General features: G+C 35.2%; 1 protein-coding gene across 8 annotated transcripts in view; it reads right to left on the bottom strand.

Moving 5' to 3' along the window:
* kifc3 (kinesin family member C3) overlaps window positions 1-20,997 on the bottom strand; it is a 100,281-nt gene that overhangs the window by 64,338 nt on the left and 14,946 nt on the right. For 3 of the 8 annotated variants that reach the window (XM_073850903.1, XM_073850905.1, XM_073850904.1), the window contains exons 1-2: window positions 17,009-18,265; window positions 1,134-1,251 (exon numbers count right to left, since the gene is read on the bottom strand). In XM_073850903.1, the coding sequence (XP_073707004.1) occupies window positions 1,134-1,251; window positions 17,009-17,308 (418 nt within the window). In that variant the 5' untranslated portion in view covers window positions 17,309-18,265. Of the gene's footprint in view, window positions 1-543; window positions 891-1,133; window positions 1,252-5,749; window positions 5,960-10,800; window positions 11,075-17,008; window positions 18,267-20,997 lie in introns of those variants that run through there. The other 5 variants (XM_073850902.1, XM_073850907.1, XM_073850906.1 and 2 more) reach the window with 5 other exon arrangements.

Raw genomic sequence — 20,997 nt, 5'->3', positions numbered from 1 at the left:
ATATATATATATATATATATATATATATATATATATATATATATATATATATATATATCGTGTTTTATTTTTATATTTGTTAACTCAATTTCTTGAATGCTAATGCTAAATACACCTACTGTACTTTTTGTACATTATGTGTATTTGTAACATGTAGCCTATCTTTGTTATTTCTTACTAACAAAGAAAAAAAATGACAGATTTTTATCCTCACTAAATTTGGCCTAAACATCTGCCATTCTTGCCATGGCTGTACTGTTTAGACAACTTGCAAAATAGTAAAAACAACATGACAAAGAATTGTGATAAAATCGTGATTTTCTAAAAAAAACAAAAAAACATTGTGATATGATATTTTTGCCATATCGCCCACCTCTAGGTCAAGTAATCCTGACTAAGCAGAGAACACAATGATCAATCTAGTAAAAGTCCTGAAGACATCACAGAAACCAGTAACAAATGATAAGATAACAGTCTGCTGTGAGTGATACATTAACCTTGATTCCAATGCGGCCCTGAACCTTATCAAAAAACAACAATTACCGTTTTGTTGATCAAACAGCTCTCTGTCACACTCTCACGGATGAGACCTGCAGCTTCTCGCCGGTGCGGTTTACGATGACACAGCAGTAGAGCCGCTTTCGTAGAGGAGCGTCAGACTGAATGCAAACCTGTCACTGCATCACTGCAAAAAGCCGGCAGCACTCAGCCTCGACATTTCCCTGATTTTCCTCTTTGTTTGCATTCCGTTTTAGTCTTTTTTACTCTTTGTTTCACACACAATCGCTGTGCCTGTTGTTATATTGCCCCGTGCTGCACAGAAGGCATTAACACACGTACAAATTTTCTCTGGCACACACACAATAGTCCTTGTGTTCAAGCCCTGCTCTTGTCTCTAAGGAGATTTACCCTTCTGTACCTGGACAGAGAGCATAGTGTTCTCCTTAAGTCTGAAACTGTCTGTCTGTGTTGCTCCTTGTCAGTGTGTAAGAGCGCATCCCTCGCTCTCTCCTCTGTGACTGAGCTCTGGCATACACAAACACACACCTCCCACATACACTCAAACATTCAAACTATCCTCAGAAGAATGTTGCTACACCGGTTTTGTAGTCCACTCATGTGACAGTGCTTACCATCCAATGAGAGGTCTTTGTTCCAGAGCTCCTGCAGGCAGGGGGTGTGGCCGACGTCCCAGGTCTTTCGTGTGCCGTACATGACCGCAGGGCCAAGCAGACCACACCGCTGGACTGGCTGTAAACACAGACCAAATTCAATAAATACCCAACTAACGAACATCTGTGACCTGAAAAATCTGCATATTTTAAATGGAGATTTTACAGTATAAAATTAATCATTATAACTGTAAAGTCTGAAGTCATAATAATTTTCAGAAAAATCTAGTTTATTAAACCTTTTGAACCTATTGAAACCTATTGAACCTTAAAGTACATTTTAAAAATGGGTTTTTATGGCTCATATAAGCATAAAAAAACCTGTAAAATCAACTAAAAATAATAATAAAAATAATAATTCTGCTTTGATACTGTTTTAAACTGTTGTTTTTCCAACAACAAAAATTTTTAAAGTTTTCAGTTTAATTTAATTGCATTTTAGTAGGGCTGGGCGGTATACCTTTTCATACCGAATACCGGTGTTTTTTTTTTTAATGATATTCATTTTTCATATACCCCAATACCGGTGTGTGCGTACAAAGCGCTGGGAACAGGTATGTTGACGCAAACAGAAACCGCAGCTTGCACGTGCTTGTCTGAAGCAACACATCTGAGGTGTGGACGTATTTCAGTATATCTGAGAAAGACCCAGGGTTAGCGATTTGCAAAACTTGTAATGCCGAAATTTCAAGAGGGGGTGTGTCTGCAGAGATGAGAGCAGAGATCGGCGCATTGTGCGCAGATAAGCTTTCAGTGAGAGAAAAACAATCGCTTTACGTTGGTGTTACGTCGCAATATTTTAAAGATATGTCTTTTCTATATACTGTATTTTTATTAATATTTATGTTTTAAAGCCAATGGATATCACACAAGCAACGTGGAAACTGATCAATATGTTAAAGTGAAAGTAAAAACTGACTTTCAGCATCTGATGTGCATTCTTTCAGACAATGAGAGACGATTATACTTCATATGCTGATATTAATTTAGTCCCTTAATATTTTTCTTGTGCCCCGAACATGGTGGGAAAAAAAAATAAAAAATAAACGTATTTTGTGTAAGGTTTGTTTTTGAAAGTCTTAAATAAAGCTCTTAATTTTCATTGATGACTGCAGTGTTATTAGGGGGTTATGAAAGTCATAATTATGATTTCAGGTGGTCTAAAATGTGGGGACTGAAAGACAAGAATCGCGATGAAACTTCAAAAGGCTATCCATTGAATAAATATGAGCGCTGCACGTTTCAAAATCATTTGTTGCGCTACTTTGTATACTACCATTCTGACAGCGCCTCCTGCTGGAAGAGAAACGCGTAGACTTGTAAATGTGAACTTGTGAAGAATGCACAATAAAGTGTTGTGTATTTTGACTGCAAATCATGAATTCTGATTTCTTCACCTCATTACAATTATGAGTGCCACTGTCACTTCTTTGTGAACAGCAGCATTTTGTGAGACCAATCAAACCTGGGTTAATACTAGTCCGGTCAATGTAAGCCAATATACTGCACTAATTATTCTCTAATTTATTAGGAAATGTGGTTAACACCTAGTCATGCATGAAAAAAAAAAAAATACCGTCATATACCGTGATACCGTATAATTTTGAAAAATACCGTGATATAAATTTTTGGTCATACCGCCCAGCTCTACATTTTAGTTGAGTTTTTTTTAGCAGAAGACACCCACTAAAATGTCATTCAGTGTAACAATCTTGTCATATTTACAACAAAAATCAATTTATGACATAAGACAAATTACTTTCACCCCAAACACTGATTAGTGAAACTTTTCTTATTTGCCACTATGGCTCATATAATGACAACATGGAGCTCATTTAAAAAAAAAAAAAAAAAAAAAATTTACTGTTACTGCTTGTTTTTCACAAAAAATATATTTTCAAAAATGTTCGATTTAATTCCATTTTTGTTTTTCTGAGCAAAAAATAAATAGCATACATGTTCCCCTAATTTGCAGAAGACACCCATTAAAATGTCATTCATTTTAACAATTTTGACAGGCATATTTACAACAAAAAGCAATTTATGACATATTAAATGAAAAGTACTTGCACCTGAAATACCAATTAGATGTAATTCTACATTTTTAAAATTTGCCACTATCCTAGGTTTTGCCATTTGTCAGTAAGAACTGTTTTACTAATTTAAAACACAATAACATTTAATATGCTCCCTTATTCTTTTATATATTTTAATATGTACAAGTAAGAATAAGCATGTTGTTTGAATTTGTACATAAATATTGTGTTACTTCAAACATATTTTGACTTGTTATTCTCCAAAAAACATTTGAAACCTTTAAAAGTACACACTTCTACTTCATATTAAATGTGATTTCTATGGACAAAATCACCTGTCTAAATTTCTTTTGACATGGACATCTTAACTAAAATATAACAGACTAATTACGTAAAATGCATATAAATGTCAGTCTGAATCTGCCACTAATATGACTTTGAAAATGCTTGGTTTTATGACCAAGTTCTGTAGTTTTTATTGTGGGCAAATTCAGTCAAAAAAAAAAAAAAAAAAAAGACTTCACATCCTAAAAGACACATGAACCACGACTAGACATATATACATATATATATATACATATACATATACACATATATATACATATATATATATATACACATATACATATACATATACACATATATATACATATACATATACACATATATATACACATATATATATATATATATACACACATATACACACACATATATATATATATATATATATATATAAATAAATATATATATATTTTTTTTTTTTTGGAATATCAATTAGATGATAAAAGGCATGTTGTAAAGTGGAGTATAAAGTCCAGGACGTCTACCGTATCGGTCTGCGCAACAAACAAAAACAAACAAACAAACAAACAAACAAACAAACAAAAGATATAAGACTGTGCTCTTGTGGCTAAAACAGTCTGTAGAGGTGAAATGCTGCAGAAATCTCCACACGTCTCATGCAGGCACATGACCAGACGCTTTCCAATGACCAAACTTCAGGGCCATAAACAATCGGTGTAACAACAAATGAGATTAGAGTGACTGACCACAGGCCACACTGACAAGAGGATTACGCTCCTTAACGACAGACAACACAAGAACCTGGATGATGAATAACTAAATGAATATTAATAGTGTCTTCTACAAACAGACCCCATCTCACAAAAACATAGTAAAAACCAAGATAATGGCAGTACTTACTATAAATAGTTTTTAATCCAACAAACAATAACAGATTTAGAGAGCCACTGTCAGTGTTAAATTTGTTAGTATTTGCATAAACATACACACGCAAATGTATTTGCATGAAAAGAACAAACATGTAGGGGTCATATTTCATCTCGAAAATAGTTAAGGCAGTATAATAAATGCTGTTCTTTCTATACAAAACAACCCTGAAATTTTTTTTTTTTTTTTTTGTAGAAATGACTAAATCGGCATATTAGAATGATTTCTGAAGGATCGTGTGAACTCTGAAGATCGTAAAAATGCTGCTGAAAATTCAGTTTTGCATCACAAGAATAAATTGCATTTAAAAATTTATTCAAATACAAGACAGCTTTTTAAAATTGTAATAATATTTCACAATATTACAGTTTCTCTATTACTTTTTACATTGTTTTCGCAAAATGTATGTATTTTTGATCAAATGCAGCAGCAGTAAAACAAATCATATACAACACAAAGTATGTGGGTGTGTTTATTTGTCATAAAAATAAGAGCACACTGCAAAAAACAAAACAAACAAAAACAAAACAAAACAGCAAAGCTTCATGAACAACAAATGTGACCCTGGACCACAAAACCAGTCATAAGGTTAAATTTGACAAAACTGAGATTTATACATCATATGAAAGCTCAATAAATAAGCTTTCTATTGATGTTTGGTTTGTTAGGATAGGACAATATTTGGCCGAGACACATCTATTTGAAATCAGAAATCTGAGGAGGCAAAAAAAAAAATCAAAAAGACTGAGAAAATCACCTTTAAATTTGTCCAAATTAGGTTCTTAACAATGCATATTACAAATCAAAAATTACATTTTGATATGTTTACAGTAGGAATTTTACAAAAAAATCTTCATGGAACATGATCTTTACTTAATTTCTTAATGATTTTTGGCATAAAAGAAAATTCAAAAATTTAGACCCATACAATGAATTTTTGGCTATTGCTACAAATATACCCCAGCGACTCAAGACTGGTTTTGTGGTCCAGGGTCACAAATGCTTTTAGCCATGAATCTCTCTCAATCTTTAGTCTGTGTTAGTGTATAGACTATAGTGCACAGAAAACCTCTCAGTCACAGTACAAAGGGCTCACTGGCTAATTTAACACACGTCTGGACCCAAAAAGAAAGTCAGAGGCTGAAATTTAGTGAATACTGAATAGCAGCACAAGCAATCAGTCTTGACCCAACAACAAAATGCCAGTCACACTGCATATCTAATCCTCCTAGAACCCCTCTAGACTACATAGCCTCTATTCACGCTGGTCTTTTTCTAACTGAACACATGCACACAATCCTGCTGTACCATCGGTCCGGCTCTCTTGCAGTCCTGCTGATGAAGCGCAGGGCGATCCCGGTCTTGCCAGCTCTTGTTAAAGAGTGATCCCATCCAACCCAACATCTTTATCTTCTCCGCTCAAAACAAACAAATTAACCGCTTTACATCTTCAAAATGTTGTTTATGTTGATCATATTGTTAGAAAGAAAGATTACCAGGTTATTGAAGACATCCTGTGCCTCCACCTCTCTCTACAGAGACAAGACTGCTTGCATCAAGTTCACTTTACCCATAATCCTTTAAGCTGTCAGCAGATGACCTCTTTTCACCGTGATGGCAGGGCAGACGTTTTAGGACTCATCCAATTCACCCACACAACATTTTCACTTTTCACTGATATTTTGGGAAACATTTGCGATTCAAGCAGTTTTGCTAAAAGAGTGGCCAAAAAGTATTTGGAGACTTAAGAATATTGTTCAATTTGGAGAAAGTTTTAAGCATGTTTTTAAAAAAGTGGTTACTTATAGCTGCATTTATGTGATTTAAAATACAGTAAAAACAGTAATATTATGAAATATTATTACAATTTTAAGTAACTTTTAAGTAAAGTTTTCAATTTGAATATATTATAAAATTATATTTATTCCTATGATGCAAAGCTGAATTTTCAGCATCATTACTTCAGTGTCACATGATCCATCAGAAATCATTCTAATATGCTGATTTGCTGCTCAAGAACAGTTTTTTTCTAATACTTAAATACTTAATTTTAAAAAGTTCAAAAGAACAGCATGTACTTATTTTTTTAAAACTGTCACTTTTGATCAATAAAAAGCACTAGTGTTTAAAAAAAAAATGGTATCTTGTAGTCGCATTTATGTGATTAAAAATACTGTAAAAACAGTAATATTATGAAATATTATTTCAATTTTAAGTAACTTAAGTTTTTGATTTAAATATATTATAAATTAATATTTCATCATGAAGCAAAGCTGAATTTTCAGCATCAATACTCCAGTCTTCAATATCACATGATCCATCAGAAATCATTTGCTCCTCAAGAATCATTATTAGATGTTAAAAAACAATTTTTCCAAATTCTTAATGATAAAAAACAAGTTCAAAAGAACAGCATGTACTTAAATATATTTTAAAATGCCTTTACTGTCACTTTTGATCAATCAAAAGCCCTAGTGTTTTAAAAAGCGGTCTCTTATAGCTGCATTTATGTGATTAAAAACACAGTAAAATTCTGAAACATTACAAGTAACTTAAGTTTTCGAATGAAATATATTTTAAAATAATATTTATTCTTATGACGCAAAGCTGAATTTTCAGCATCATTACTCCAGTCTTCTGTGTCACATGATCAATCTGAAATCATTCTAATATGCCGATTTGCTGCTCAAGAAACATTATTAAATGTTAAAAACAGTTTTTCCTAATACTTAATGATTGAAAAAGGATCAAAAGAACAGCATGTACTTAAAATATATTTTAAAATGGCTTTACTGTCACTTTTGATCAATCAAAAGCCCTAGCGTTTTAAAAAGTGGTCTCTTATAGCTGCATTTGTGATTAAAAATACAGTAAAACATTAATAGTAGGAATTATTACAAAATTAAGTAACTTGAGTTTTTGATTTAAATATATTTTCAAATTATATTTATTCCTATGATGCAAAGCTGAATTTTCAGCATCATTACTCCACTTCCCAGTGTCACAATGATTCATCAGAAATCATTCTAATATGCTGATTTGCTGCTCAAGAAACATTAAATGTTGAAAACAGTTTTTCCTAATCTTAATTTAAAAAAAAAAGTTCAAAAGAAAAGCATGTACTTGAAACATATTAAAATTTACTGTCACTTTTGATCATTAAAAAGCCCTAGCTGAATATAATTATTACTAATTATTACTATATAAAAAACACACTGATCCCTAACAGTATTCATTAGCCATAAGGCAGACTTACCAGTTTCTGAATGGCACATTTATCTAATAATATATCAAACCAGGTTTCATTTATTTAAAAGCAAGGCAGGATTATTTCACAAAAAGTTATAGGATTAAACAGATAGTACTCTAAACACAGTTTAAAATATTGTGAAACATTGTGGTTTTCAAAGATTAATGTAAAATGTTCAAAGTCAATGTGATGAACTACAGGTGTGGCTAGTCTAATACAAAACTTGTGTGAACTTGACAGGAAAAAAGACAAGTATAAGTGAGCTTTAGGATCCCTATCGACCCAAAGACACTCCTTATTTCACCTGAAAAGAAACCTAAGAGCTGAAATATGAAATCAGGGATAGAAAGCACTTGTGAAATAAAGAAACATTTTCTGTTTAATCACAGTGTTTTCATGAACTGCTCCAGCAGAGGGAGCAGTGAACACCAACAACAGACCACATGATTCTGATGCAAGTCACTCTTTTCCAATTATAGGATTCATTTTTCATTGTAGGGTGTATGGACAAATCTGACATGTACAAACAAACATCACCACTAATTATCCAGCATAAGTCACAGTAAACAAGGAAACATTACAGCATCTGAATTACCCCAGTGCCATTTGCTCTCTCTCTCTCGTCCTCTTTCCCTAAGGTCAATTTACGCTCTGTCGTCGGTAAAACAACACTTGGGCCCTTCTGATGTTTCAGCAGAGCTCACGGTGGTCTCCTGGGAGGATCTCGCACAACAGACTGCTCTAATGAAACATCTGATCAGCTTCTGTCCCCTGGTGAAACCGCACACCACGGATACTCATTTCATCTAGGCTTATAGACGGACATTTAATGAAACCCTGTTGAAAACGGCTGTTTAGTTGAAAAAGAGCCAGCTTTTTCCATCATACTGACATGGTTTTCATCTTGAGCATACTTACACACAGAGGAGTGTGTGAATCTCATTAGCCTACTTCTGCCTCACTCTATCTCCCCTGTGTCTCATCTATTTTAGTTCTGCTACCCACATCCACCAATAGACCAAAAAAGAAGAAGAAAAAAAAGGCAAATTCATGTACAAACCAACCGCTGGTCTAGAGAGACAGCACTTAAAACAGCATTCAACACCACATACATCTCAACGCACCAGTGTGTTCCCTCAAAACAATATACTAAAATGAAATAGAAGATTTATAGTAAGTTATGTTTTATTATAAGAAGTTATATAAGATTTATATTCAATATTAAGATGTATTTCCAACTAAATTTCAACTTGATAGTCCTCCACAAGGTACATATTGGAACAAAGTGTCCTTTTTAAGTAGTTATAGATACTAAGCTAATGAATAAAATAGGGTTGATACAACATTTTTTGCAGGGGTCTTGAAGACATGCTATATTTTCATTTAAGAAATTCTAATAATAATAAAACAAACTGTAAAAAAAGGAAACAATAATATAAAGCCATTTTCCTTATAGATTTACAGTTATTTTTTGAAAACTTTGAAAGAGTTTTTGAAACAAATAAATAAATAAATAAAATACATTTATTTATTTATTCATCTTTTCGGGATTAGGACTTTAGCCAGTCTATAGCATTACAGACTTAAAATTGCTACCTGGTCTCTTGAGAAAAACGTACCTAGGGGGCACTTTTTTTGCGAGACGCGACATACGTACCAATAAGTACATATCGGCATAGTTTCCAAAAGAAATGAACACTAGAGGCAGTAAAACTCAGACCCCTTTTGTTCCTTTTTACACAAAACATGATAAAGCGTAATTTTCACACAGTTACTTAATTTTTTATTATGCCTTTTTATATTAATACTTTAACTATTTTAATATGCTGGGAGATTTGAAAATTGATGCTTTTGAATGTTAGCATGACATACCCAGCTTCATATCTATGGATTTTTTTTTTATAGATGGTAGGTTTGTTCAGTAGCTCACGCAGTACAGAGATGTACTTGAGAGGTAAAGAGCTTCAGTTCGAATCCAGAGTAACTTCCGTTCGTCAAAAGAGCTCAAATCTACACACAAAGAGGATTCAAATGGCCTCAACAAATGTGTTTTTATATCGGTTTTGCATTTGTTAACACTATCGGGTAGGTTTAGGTTCGGTGTAAGGCATATTTCCAACATGATAGAGCATTAACTTTTAGCAACAGTCCCTAGATATTTCAACTCTGAACCGTCGCAATACGTACCCGAAACAACATAATAAAAACATACCAGGGTTCAGGTATTGAACGTGTTTTAGTGCCACTCAGTGAACATCTCTATTAGAAACTGGCACGAAGTGTGCGGTAACATACGTAAAAACAGTGCTACTAAAAAGTACCCAGAGGTATGTATTTTTATGAGACTAGGTTGTAAAATTAGCTTTTATGTTGAGATCAATGCAAATGTTTATATCTGGTTTCTAATTAAATCAATTTAATTTATCATTGAAACCTCTTCAAGTATCCTGTTAGTTACTGCTGACCATTTCTTTACTCTAGCCTACAGCATCAATAATTCATACTGTATCAGTCGATGCATGGATGGACACACACACACACACACGCACACACGCACACACGCACAGTCTGCCACCAGCGAGCAGTTTCATGAATCCTGTGGTCCAACAGTCTGTCGCTGTCTGTCTGATTTCCCTGTATCGTTCATGGAGTGTCTCTCCATCTGTCTTGTCTGCCTCTCGTTTCTGCACTGCTTTGTCTATATCACTGTACAAACACAAGCAAAACAGGGACACAAGCACATGCAACTTCTCTGCTATAAAAGAGCCCATGAAACATTCAACTGAATCCAGTTATTACAGCTTCCCCATCCCCCCATCATAAAAGAATAAAATCACCATCTCCTTCCCTCCCTTCGCTCCTGTAAATCCCTCCATAATGCTAGTGCACAAACATCTGTCAGCGCTGGATGTTAAACGCCGTGGAATTAAACGGTACACACAGCGTCGGGCATTACCAGACTTGTGAATGCAGGTCAGGACTAATGAAAGAGATTAATGCGTTACATTCTAGACAGGAACAAAATCTGAATCAGGAGAAATACGAACAGAAAAACAGCACTTGCAGTTTAAGTAAAAGGTTGCAGCATCCTCTCTATGTCTGGACTCACCTCTGTCCCTGCGGTCTCCTGCCGTCGCTCATGCCTTCATTATTTCAGAGCGTTTATTTGGAGCATGAGCGCAGACACACACACACACTCATGTATACACACCACCACCGATCTCTGCTGCACCGACACCAGCTACTGTAAGCCGTCCCTCTCGTACTCTCTTTGTGTCACTCACACACACACACACACATTCATGTGAGCATACAGCTCCTCTCTCCTCGCACACACTCTCCTTCTGACACGAACGCCGTTTTTCCTGTCGCTGTTCCTTGGTAACGGAGGAATCCGAGCCGCATCACGGCCCCCCGCGCTTCTGCCCTCCTTCCCCACCTATCCCACAATTCCCTCCTCCCTCTTTCCCTCTCTCTCTACGTCGCTCGCCTGGCCACAGGAATAAATATTTCAGCATGCAAATGTAGCATGATGCTGCTTTTCACTCAACTCAATTTGTGTGGATGTTTGTGTGTACCATCGCAATGCTCTCCACCTACTGTTTGGCACACTGAAATTTTACATTTATTCATTTGGTAAATGTGTTTCTCCAGAGGGCATTTAAGGTATAAAGAAGTGATCCCACAGTGTTGGCGTTGCTGGTGTCTGTACCATCTTAGCCACAGGAATATATGCTTCTTTGGTGACAAAATGGAATTATTGGGGATATACAAAGACAAATTAGAGATAAAGAAAAAATTAATTTTAAAAGATCAGTTCATAGAAATGTAGTCGTTAAAATAATTTTAGTTTTGTTTGATTTTAAAAAAAATGTTACTAAAACAAACAAAAATCATTCAATGATCAGTCAATGATTTAATAAAAAATAATTTACTAAAATACGTACAATATTGCAATCATTTTAAAAAATGTTTTAACACACACACACACACACACACACACACACACACACACACACACACACACAAATACATATATATATATATATATATATATATATATATATATATATATATATATATATATTTAACAGTAGTTGCACCACATGACATTGTACAATTTGAACTAACCCTGCCTTAAAGTGAACCCCGGGTATTAAGATTTGGAATAATATAACAAATGATGTCTCCAACTGAAATATGCTGTAAAAAACCCATAAAGGATTAAAAAAACCACAATGTTTTATACATATTTTGGACTACAGGGGAGTTCCATTATTTCAATTAGGGCTGCTCAATTACGGCAAAAATCATAATCATGATTATTTTAGTCGAAACTGTATTCATGATTATTTAGCACAGTTATGATTGGGTCCAAAACTTTATATTAGTGATTAGTTTAAAGATAGCAATACAACAGAAATAGATTCAAATGATAAAAAAAGAGAAAGTGATTTCTTGGAAGAAAAAAAAAATACTGAATACAGGGTTTCTGCAGATATGAACAAGTGAAATTTAAGACTTTTTAAGACCTTTTTAATACCACCTTATATGAAATTTAAGACCGAACCTGTAATGGAAATAGATATTATATTAAATGCATACATGTAATATTTAATGTGTTTAATGTAAAAAGTAAACACAATTTCATGGCTGTCATAAATTAAATTTATTACTATGATATACAGTGAACTTTTCATATCAGCAGATACTATTCCACACAACATATCCCCATAAAAGTACCACTAGAAATATCTGATGTAAAAAAAAAAAATTCTGAAGCAATATTTTCATCAGTGCTCTATTAGCTTTTACATCTTAATATTTGATTTACCTTTATAAAGGCCTTTTTTTTTACTTTTGAAATGTATGCATTACCTTTATTTATTTTATGAATTTATCAATAAATTCTAAATGGCTGTTAGCAGTGAGATTACATAATTTTCACTGCAAAATTAAAAGTGAGATTAATGTTTTAAATACATTTATTGATTTATAAATATATACATTAGAAATGTTGGGTGTGGAGGCATACTTTTAAACACACTAAACTACCAGCAGGTGGCAGTAAGTCACTTCATGAGCGAGTTATTTCAACTGATTCGATCAAAACGCTGAATCATAGCAAAACGTTGCTAGGAGAAAGCTTCTGCTAATGTTGCATATTGTCTAAGTAACTACTTGACTAACTACTTTTTTATTGAGCTAAAATTAATGTAACATTTGTAATTGTGAGAATTTTCAGCAAAAAACTCACTTGGTATATTACTGAACTATATCATGTTATAAATAAACTATACATTTGAAATTTTTACCTCAGTGTGTTTCTTTAGAATGCTGTTACATTCATTTGTTTTAAAGTATGTCACAAATAGACCAGAAATACACTATCCATTATCAATTTCTGTTTACGTTGAATGTATTAAAATATGAATCTTTCTTGCCTTTCGATGCTTCGCTAGTTGTTTTTGTCACTTCAGTTTTAATCAGGCGGTTTGTTCGGTCGGGCAAGTAAAAAAAAAACATTTTAAAAGTATTTCGAAGGCTGGCGGTCAGCTAGCTCCACCTATATTTATTATTATTATTGATAACATTATATACAGAAAAAGGTCGTTTGACCTGTATTCTGCTACTGTGATTCTGAAGACGCAGTAACTTCCACAGAGGGAGAAAAAAATCTAGTTGTTAGCAACTGGCCTTAGCCAAACCCTATATTCAGTTTTTTCAAGCTAAGTATTGCTAAACTTGGACTTCCCCATAGCTAAAAAGTTATATCCATTTTACTTCTGCGGTACAATCCGAGAGAGACTCGCGCCAGTAACAGAAAGCTGATTGGGAGATTGGCTATTGCATGCTGGTCTCATTTGTAGTTTAAATACAGCAAATTATATTTGAAATTGTGAAATAAAGAACTACAACACCACGGAAACAACAAAAAGAGAATTTAAATGAGCATTAGAGGTAGCGTTACATGGACATCGGAAAAATAAGACCTGTGTAAAATTATTTAAGACCTAGAACAGCGAATTTAAGACTTTTTAAGGCCTAAAATTTTGATTTTTAAATTTTAGACTTTAAGACTTTTTAAGACCCCGCGGAAACCCTGTGAATACTTTTCTGCAAGTCTAAAGTAGTCTAACAGCCTACTACAGAAATTGAATGTAATTAACTGAATGTAAAATAAAACAGCGTCTTCACTGTAAGAATTAAACATGCTTTGTTTCTTAGTAAAACTAAAAAAGTCCTTCATTCAAGAGCAGTGAGTGATTTTTCTCTTTGCATTTTTACTTTATTAATATTAAGCGCAGAAGGAATATTATTTGCTGCCACTTTAAGAGCCACACGGATTCAATATACTGTTACACGCGTATTTTCATTTTCAACTGTTTATGATCATTTAAGACATAACTGACAAGGGTTTACATTAATAATCACCAAGCGCTTAATTTTGAAATATTTTTGCTTGTATTTGACCATTTAGGCGCTCACCTCGAGAGCTAAAAGATAACTTTACATGTCCGTGTTCTGCTCCACCTCTGAGCGCATACACAGAACAACGCAAGTTTTCTTTTGCGCTTTTAAAAACACAACATCAAAGAAACATTAATAAATCAAGCACGTCCCATTTTATGAAAGTCAAGTTACATGATTTTGCTGATTTGCATGTGAAATTAGGCACCACTGGAAAGGGGGGCAGAAAGGGCCGCAATAATCGTTTCATCTCGATTACTGCATTTTCACGTTTGAAGCCAAAATCAAAATCGAAACTGAACTTTGATTAATTGCACAGCCCTCATTTCAATGATGTGTGAAGGCTGCACTCTGTGAGCTACTGGTGCTACCCTTTGCTATTTTTACAACAAACACAACTCTGAATTTAATGCAGAAAATAGCAGTTTAATTTTCTATTTTATGTTTTCTGCATGTCGGTAGCACCATATGACGTTGATTTGAAAGTGTTTTTTAAATATTAACAATATTGCTTATTAGATTATTGTCGTTACAGCTTATTTGTTCTAAGAAATAGTAATAAAACAAATTACTTAGTTTCCTTTCCATGATTTTCATTATGCTATGAGTTGAGTATAAAGTGATTAGTATCACTCTGACAATTCTGATGTTAAAAATATCAAAATGAACTATATAGCTGAATAAAAGAAAAAGAGACAGACCTGTCTTTAAACTGGTCACAGCAGATGAAATTGCTCACTCATTTGTGTGGCGTATTAATTGACGAACCTCTCAGCAACTACACTGACACCATTCTTCTGCTCCCATGAGAGCCAACTCTCTAAAGCACTGCTAGGTAACTGGGTTACAAACATGAGCTAGTACACAGAGAATGTGGCACACTTTAGGAACATAAATAACTGGCTGATAAACACTGTATAGATTAAAAGCTGCTGCTCTTCAACTGAGCATAAATTATTTTATGGTCGTATCACTACAAAACTACTTCCAATTGTAAAACCCAAGCATACCAAAACGGCTGTTAGCCATCTGTAGGAATATTAAAAGTTTAAAAGTTTACCAATTAAGGTCTTAAAAGTTCAGTGTCAGCTTTGATGACAAATCTGTGTCAGCTCAGGATTTTTCCATGCATTGACACGACAAGCCTGTTAATGATAATCCAATACTGCCTTTCTAATCGCTGGCTGTGGGCAAGTAAAACTGAACACCCTTAAACTCCCGGCAACAACTGAAAGTACTGACAGTTGCTCTTATTTTTTATGTGCTCTTTTTACTTTTAATAACTATACTGCAAGCACAATGTACATTAATAATAGCCAGAAACACACCATAAAAAAAGCAGCATGTGAATGTGAAATGTGGGCGATAATTCCTTTTAAATACCCATGATGACAAAATTCTTTTCAGATACCGTTGCAAAACAACTTTCCATACAGGTGGAAGTTCAGGGTAATTGGAGCGCCCCTTGTGGCAACGTTTAAGTTGTAACACGCAAGTCTTATGAAATCTGGAACTTAACTAGCGTAGCTACAAGAGTGTTGATTCATATACTTACATAGAATGCTTTTCATGACTATTTTAGTTGTCACAAACACCAGTGAATGTTTGTGCATAAAAATGCGAAAATAAAAATAAAGGTTCTTTATTGGCATATATGATCCCATGATGATCCTTTAACATCCATGGAAACGTTTAATTACACAAAAGGTTTTTAAGAGTGCTTTACAATAAGAAAAATGATTCTTCTAAGAACCATTTACAGAAAGGTTCTTTGGGAAATCCAAAACTTCAATTGCACTGCAGTGAAAAACCCCTTTTGGAAACTTTATTTTTAAGAATTTAACAAAAAGGCTGCAACCAATGAAGAATTTTTCCAAGAACTGATGCTACTAGTGGAATAAACAGTCTATAAAATCAATTGTAGCAAGAAGAGATTTCTGCTGATCCAACAAGGCAAACAAGATGGATAAAATGAAACGATGGTAGATTGAGTGGATTCTGTATGGATTTAATTATGATTAAAGAGGACAGGGAGCTCTCTGATTAACCCACTGCTTATGTAACCACTTTTATCCGCTAAAACAGTCTATCCGACAGCAGAGAACATTAGAAATGGGACAGGATGATAAACATCATTCCAGGTACTTGAAAATCCCCATGTACACTCTTAAAAATAAAGGTTCTTTATTGGCATCAATGGTTCTATGAAGAACCGTGAACATCCCATCCATGGAACCTTTCAAATGCAGAAAAGGTTCTTTATAGTCAAAAAAATGGTCTTTAGATTTTTAAAATGTTCTTCAAAATGGTTCTTTTAGGAACCGTTCACCGAAAAAATGGTGTACTGAAGCCTCTGTAAATGGAACACGCTGATATTTACAAGTTTTTACTTTTTGAATTATTCATCTAAAAGCAGCTGATCTCACAAAACAAAACAACTGAGCATCTTGAAACATTTCTAATTGACTAAAATAAGACTTTCAGCAGTGACAGTGAAAATTCACACTCAATTAGCCCAAAGAACAGGAAACCGAGCCTTAACCTTGAACCTAGCAAAGCGTCTGATGTTTCGCTAAATCAATAATACAATACTTATAAGAAGACGAAACCCATCAATAAATAATTATCCAGGAACTGTTCCAGACTGTTAAGAATGTGGAGAACCTGTTTCAGCTCCTAAATGGATTGATCAATCAAAATCAACAACCTCCATTTGACGGTGATCAGCATGTATTTATCAGCACAGTAAAAAGAAATGAACAACAACAACAACCTTAAACTGTTGATACTGAATTTCCAGCACATAACATCTATTTCTCCCCTCGTCTCTCCATTTTCAATCTCACCTGTGCTCTCTTTCTCCTCTCATGTGCATTTTCCAGCCGCACAGATCTTCTTTTACTTGCTCTGCTGGGTTCATCCAGGCATCTTTCAAAGTCATGCTGTCTAGAGACTCTTGAGGTCTCAGGTGGTCCAGAACTTCCAGGCAAGTGGTGTTTGTTCCTCTTCTTGCGTCCCAATTTGGCTGCATCTGGTTTGTGCTGCTCAGGACCCTCGATAGCATAAGTTTCAGAGGGTTCCGGGACCCTGGGTCTCTTAAACAGGTTGTGGAGAGACAGCAACACCAGTGTGCACAGCACATACATGGTGACGCTGACTGAAAGTGTCACAAATGGGTCCAGCAAATTGTTCAGTCAAAGACAGAGATGGAGTATCCTTTAAAAGTCATTCCGGCTGATCCTATTTCAGGGTCAGAGAACACTATCTTCTGGTTGAAGTTACAGTCGTGATATCAGCTCTGTGGCTCTTGTGTAATGGTGAGGTTTTCTGTCAATCTGAAGTCCAAAAAGCCAACCAGTTTGGAATAAAGTCCACCAACAATAGCCGTCTTCTCGCTTCTTTTCCCACCAGTTCTTCACGGTGTTCAAATGAAAAACACATGCTACATGGTAAGACTGTTCAGGATGTTATTCAGACACCTCAAAGCTCGACTTCTTCTAATGCTCATTTAGGCTGCTAATCTCTCCGTGATCTGATCAGCAAATGAGATGGCTTCACTCATCTCCCATTCTCAGAGAGAAAGGATGAGGGAGGGCTGACTAATGCACACCTGCTTTTAAACCCCACAAAGCCATTTTAACTTACCTGGACAGGCTTATAAAGACACACCCTGATAAACAAGCTCATGTAAGCCAATGCAAACACACGCAAACCTGCGGAATAATAGATGACTAGATGGTTTGCTAATCAAGAATGGATTCTTAAATGTTTGGGTCCTTATCTTCTACGTCTCCACGCCTCTTCTTTGGAGAACTACCAATGGAAACCACAACAGGTATATTCCACAGAAATCTGATGGAAATCTCTTCATCAAAACAGAGTCATAACCTCCACTTGCACAAGCTGATATCCAACAAATCTTTGCCTCTTCTTGCGTCACTTAATGGTTTTATTGTATGTTTTACAGTCAGTGGATTGCAGGTCAGGCCGCTCCTGCTTTCATAATGCGTGATTTTGATAGTCTTTATCCCAGTTTGTGGTCCATACGACTGAGCAAACTCCAATCGGTCGCAGTCCGGTCGCTCCTGCACTGTGGGTGAAGTCCCGTACCTCTGCTGAAAGAGAAAATGGGTTTCACTCTTTCTCCCTCCCTTCTCTCATGGTGTCCATCTGTCACTGCAGTACAGAGAGCTTAGCGTCTCTTAGCGATGATGTAACAACTGTTTGCATGTATGCAAAAAGAAGAAAATCAACTTAAAAACATTTTAAATGCACCACAGAGGATATAGAAGCCTGTCCATGATTGGTCATCACCATGGTGAGATGACCTTGTCGAATTGCGTCTTACAAATCTATCCATCATGGTTCTGCCAACAGAAAATACTATAAAAATGAGCAACTAAGGGGATGGCTCACAGTGAGAGCTGACAGAGTCAATCTCGAAGGCTGAATTATGATTTGAGGTCATAACAGATCACTGCGGACTTGTTCTGGAACTAAAGGATTAAAAATTTGTGTCACGTTCACTGCGTGTGCGCGGACAAACAAAAGACCATCTTCGGGTTCATTACCCTTCTTAGGGGCCTGTCTGTCACATACTTTAAACCAAGAACAAACAACAATAGTGCCTGTTCTAACCAAATTAACCAGTAGAGCAGTTAGTGCTTTAGCTCCAACACACTTTCTTGTGAGTCTGAAGACCTTGATTATTTTGGTTCATGTGTTTAAACTAGGCTTGGAGCTGAACTCTGCAGGACAATGGTCCTCTATAAACAGGTTTGGACACGTATATTATAGAGAAATACGTGAAAGCAGAAAGGTCTGTAATCAAACCAATTAAAGGTACAATCAGATCATGGTTATAAAAAGATATGACCGCCAACAAAATCATAAAAACTAGGATATGGCACCACTGGAAACTTACAAAGATACAAGATGACTTGTCTAGTTTATAAAACACACACAAAAAGTTCACTGGAAGGCCACCTTAAAAGAAATGCAAGACACCAACCAACCCCAATACAATCCAAATAGAAACCATATGTAGGGCATTATGTTTTCTGTACGCGGAAAATGCGAACAGAAATGTTGAATTTAAGCATAGAAATGGAATTTACTGTATAACGCAGAATGTCACAGAATTTGTCAAATGAATAAATCAAACGTAGGTCAGTAAATCAAATGGCGATATGGACCTAGTATGTGTAAATGTTAAGCCAATCAAAAAGATTGCTCATCCAAGAATCCTGCACATTCTGCACATCTGTGTGAATAATGTTTACTACACACATAATGAAGCGCGCCTGATGCTTATGTTTTAGCCACCGCATTCTCACTAAATGATGACATAAACGAATAAAAAACATCTACATAAATGGACACACAATTCATGAGCATTTCAGAAAAACTACCATCATGCCATATGTACAATTGTACATATTGTACACAAAGCAAATCCCATCAAAAAAGTTTGCTTCCACTTGAATATATTGCTGTTGTACTGTTGAATGTATGTCTTACTATCACTAAAATGATGAAAACTTTATTTTAGGATAAATCAGAGATACGTTTACACATACACACTAGTGGTGGCACGGTACATGAAAAACATTCGAACCATTCGGTTCGCTTGTCTCGGTTCGGTGCGTGTGTGCGTCGCACGGTTCAACGCATGCGCAATGTAGCCTCTTGAGTGTCCTTTTTGCGCGAAATAAGAGGTGCGTGTAGAAATACAGACAGTAAAAGTGGAGTGCTGCAGGTTACGTCACGTGTAGAAATGGCAGGTGGGAGAGATAAGGAAGGCTGCCTGGAGTTGGAGGATGCGCCAGCTATGATACGCTGTTCATCCAACTTGGCTGTGCTTTCAATTTTATTAAAGGAAAGGATGAAGCTGATTGGTTGGTTCATGTCACATGGCCTGCGGTGAGCTTGCGGAATTTTGAAAAGTTGAGATGTTTTTATCTCGATGCGGCGCGGACGCGCCTGGAAAAAACGATCGTGTCGCACCGCGTCGCTTCCATTACGAGCGCGCATATCACGCGTCTACATTTGAAATAACGAACTTGAGTGCACAAAAGACGCTTCATGTGAACGGCCCCTTAGCCAGGTCAGGTGTGTGGGAACATTTTGGATTTCATGATTTCATCTTAATTTGTCAGTTCATCTGAGAAGACATCACGCCAGTGTGTTGGTAGACATGCAAGTTAATTCTTCAGTTCAATCTTTATGTGCTAAAAAGGCACACAATTTCCTGCAGAGATACACATTGTCCTGTTTTTGCCAATTAAATGAAAAGCATGTCATCAATGTCTTCTCTCTTGCTGTATCAAATCTCCCCTAGCTTTCCTCAGAGATGGTCTCAATAATGTGCTTAAAGTCAAGTCCAATTCAGTTTGTGCATGATTACATGATATCACTTTTTTTTTTTAAATATGTATCCTAAATTGTGGATAATCAAGCTACATTTCATATGCCAAAGTAAACTTCTGGCGTGTTAAAGATTAAAATGAAAAATAAAAACAAGAACCGTACAGAACCGAAAACCGTGATACAAACCGAACCGTGGGTTTTGTGAACTGTGCCACCTCTAATACACCCTAGTACTGTCAAATGATAAATTGCATCCAAAATAAGTTTGTGTTTACATAATTTGTAAACTGTGTATATTATGTATATATGAATACATACAGTGTATAATTTTAACATATTTGCATATTATATTACATTAACATTTATATTAATCTAACTCATATTTGTAATATAAAATTAACATTTTTTTAAATCCAATTTTTTGCATCCATGTACACTACCACTAGTCCCAGACTAAACTGCAAGT

This window comes from Garra rufa, chromosome 11 (assembly GCF_049309525.1).
Source record: "Garra rufa chromosome 11, GarRuf1.0, whole genome shotgun sequence".
Lineage (NCBI taxonomy): Eukaryota > Metazoa > Chordata > Actinopteri > Cypriniformes > Cyprinidae > Garra > Garra rufa.
This window is presented reverse-complemented; position numbering and strand designations above follow the sequence as displayed.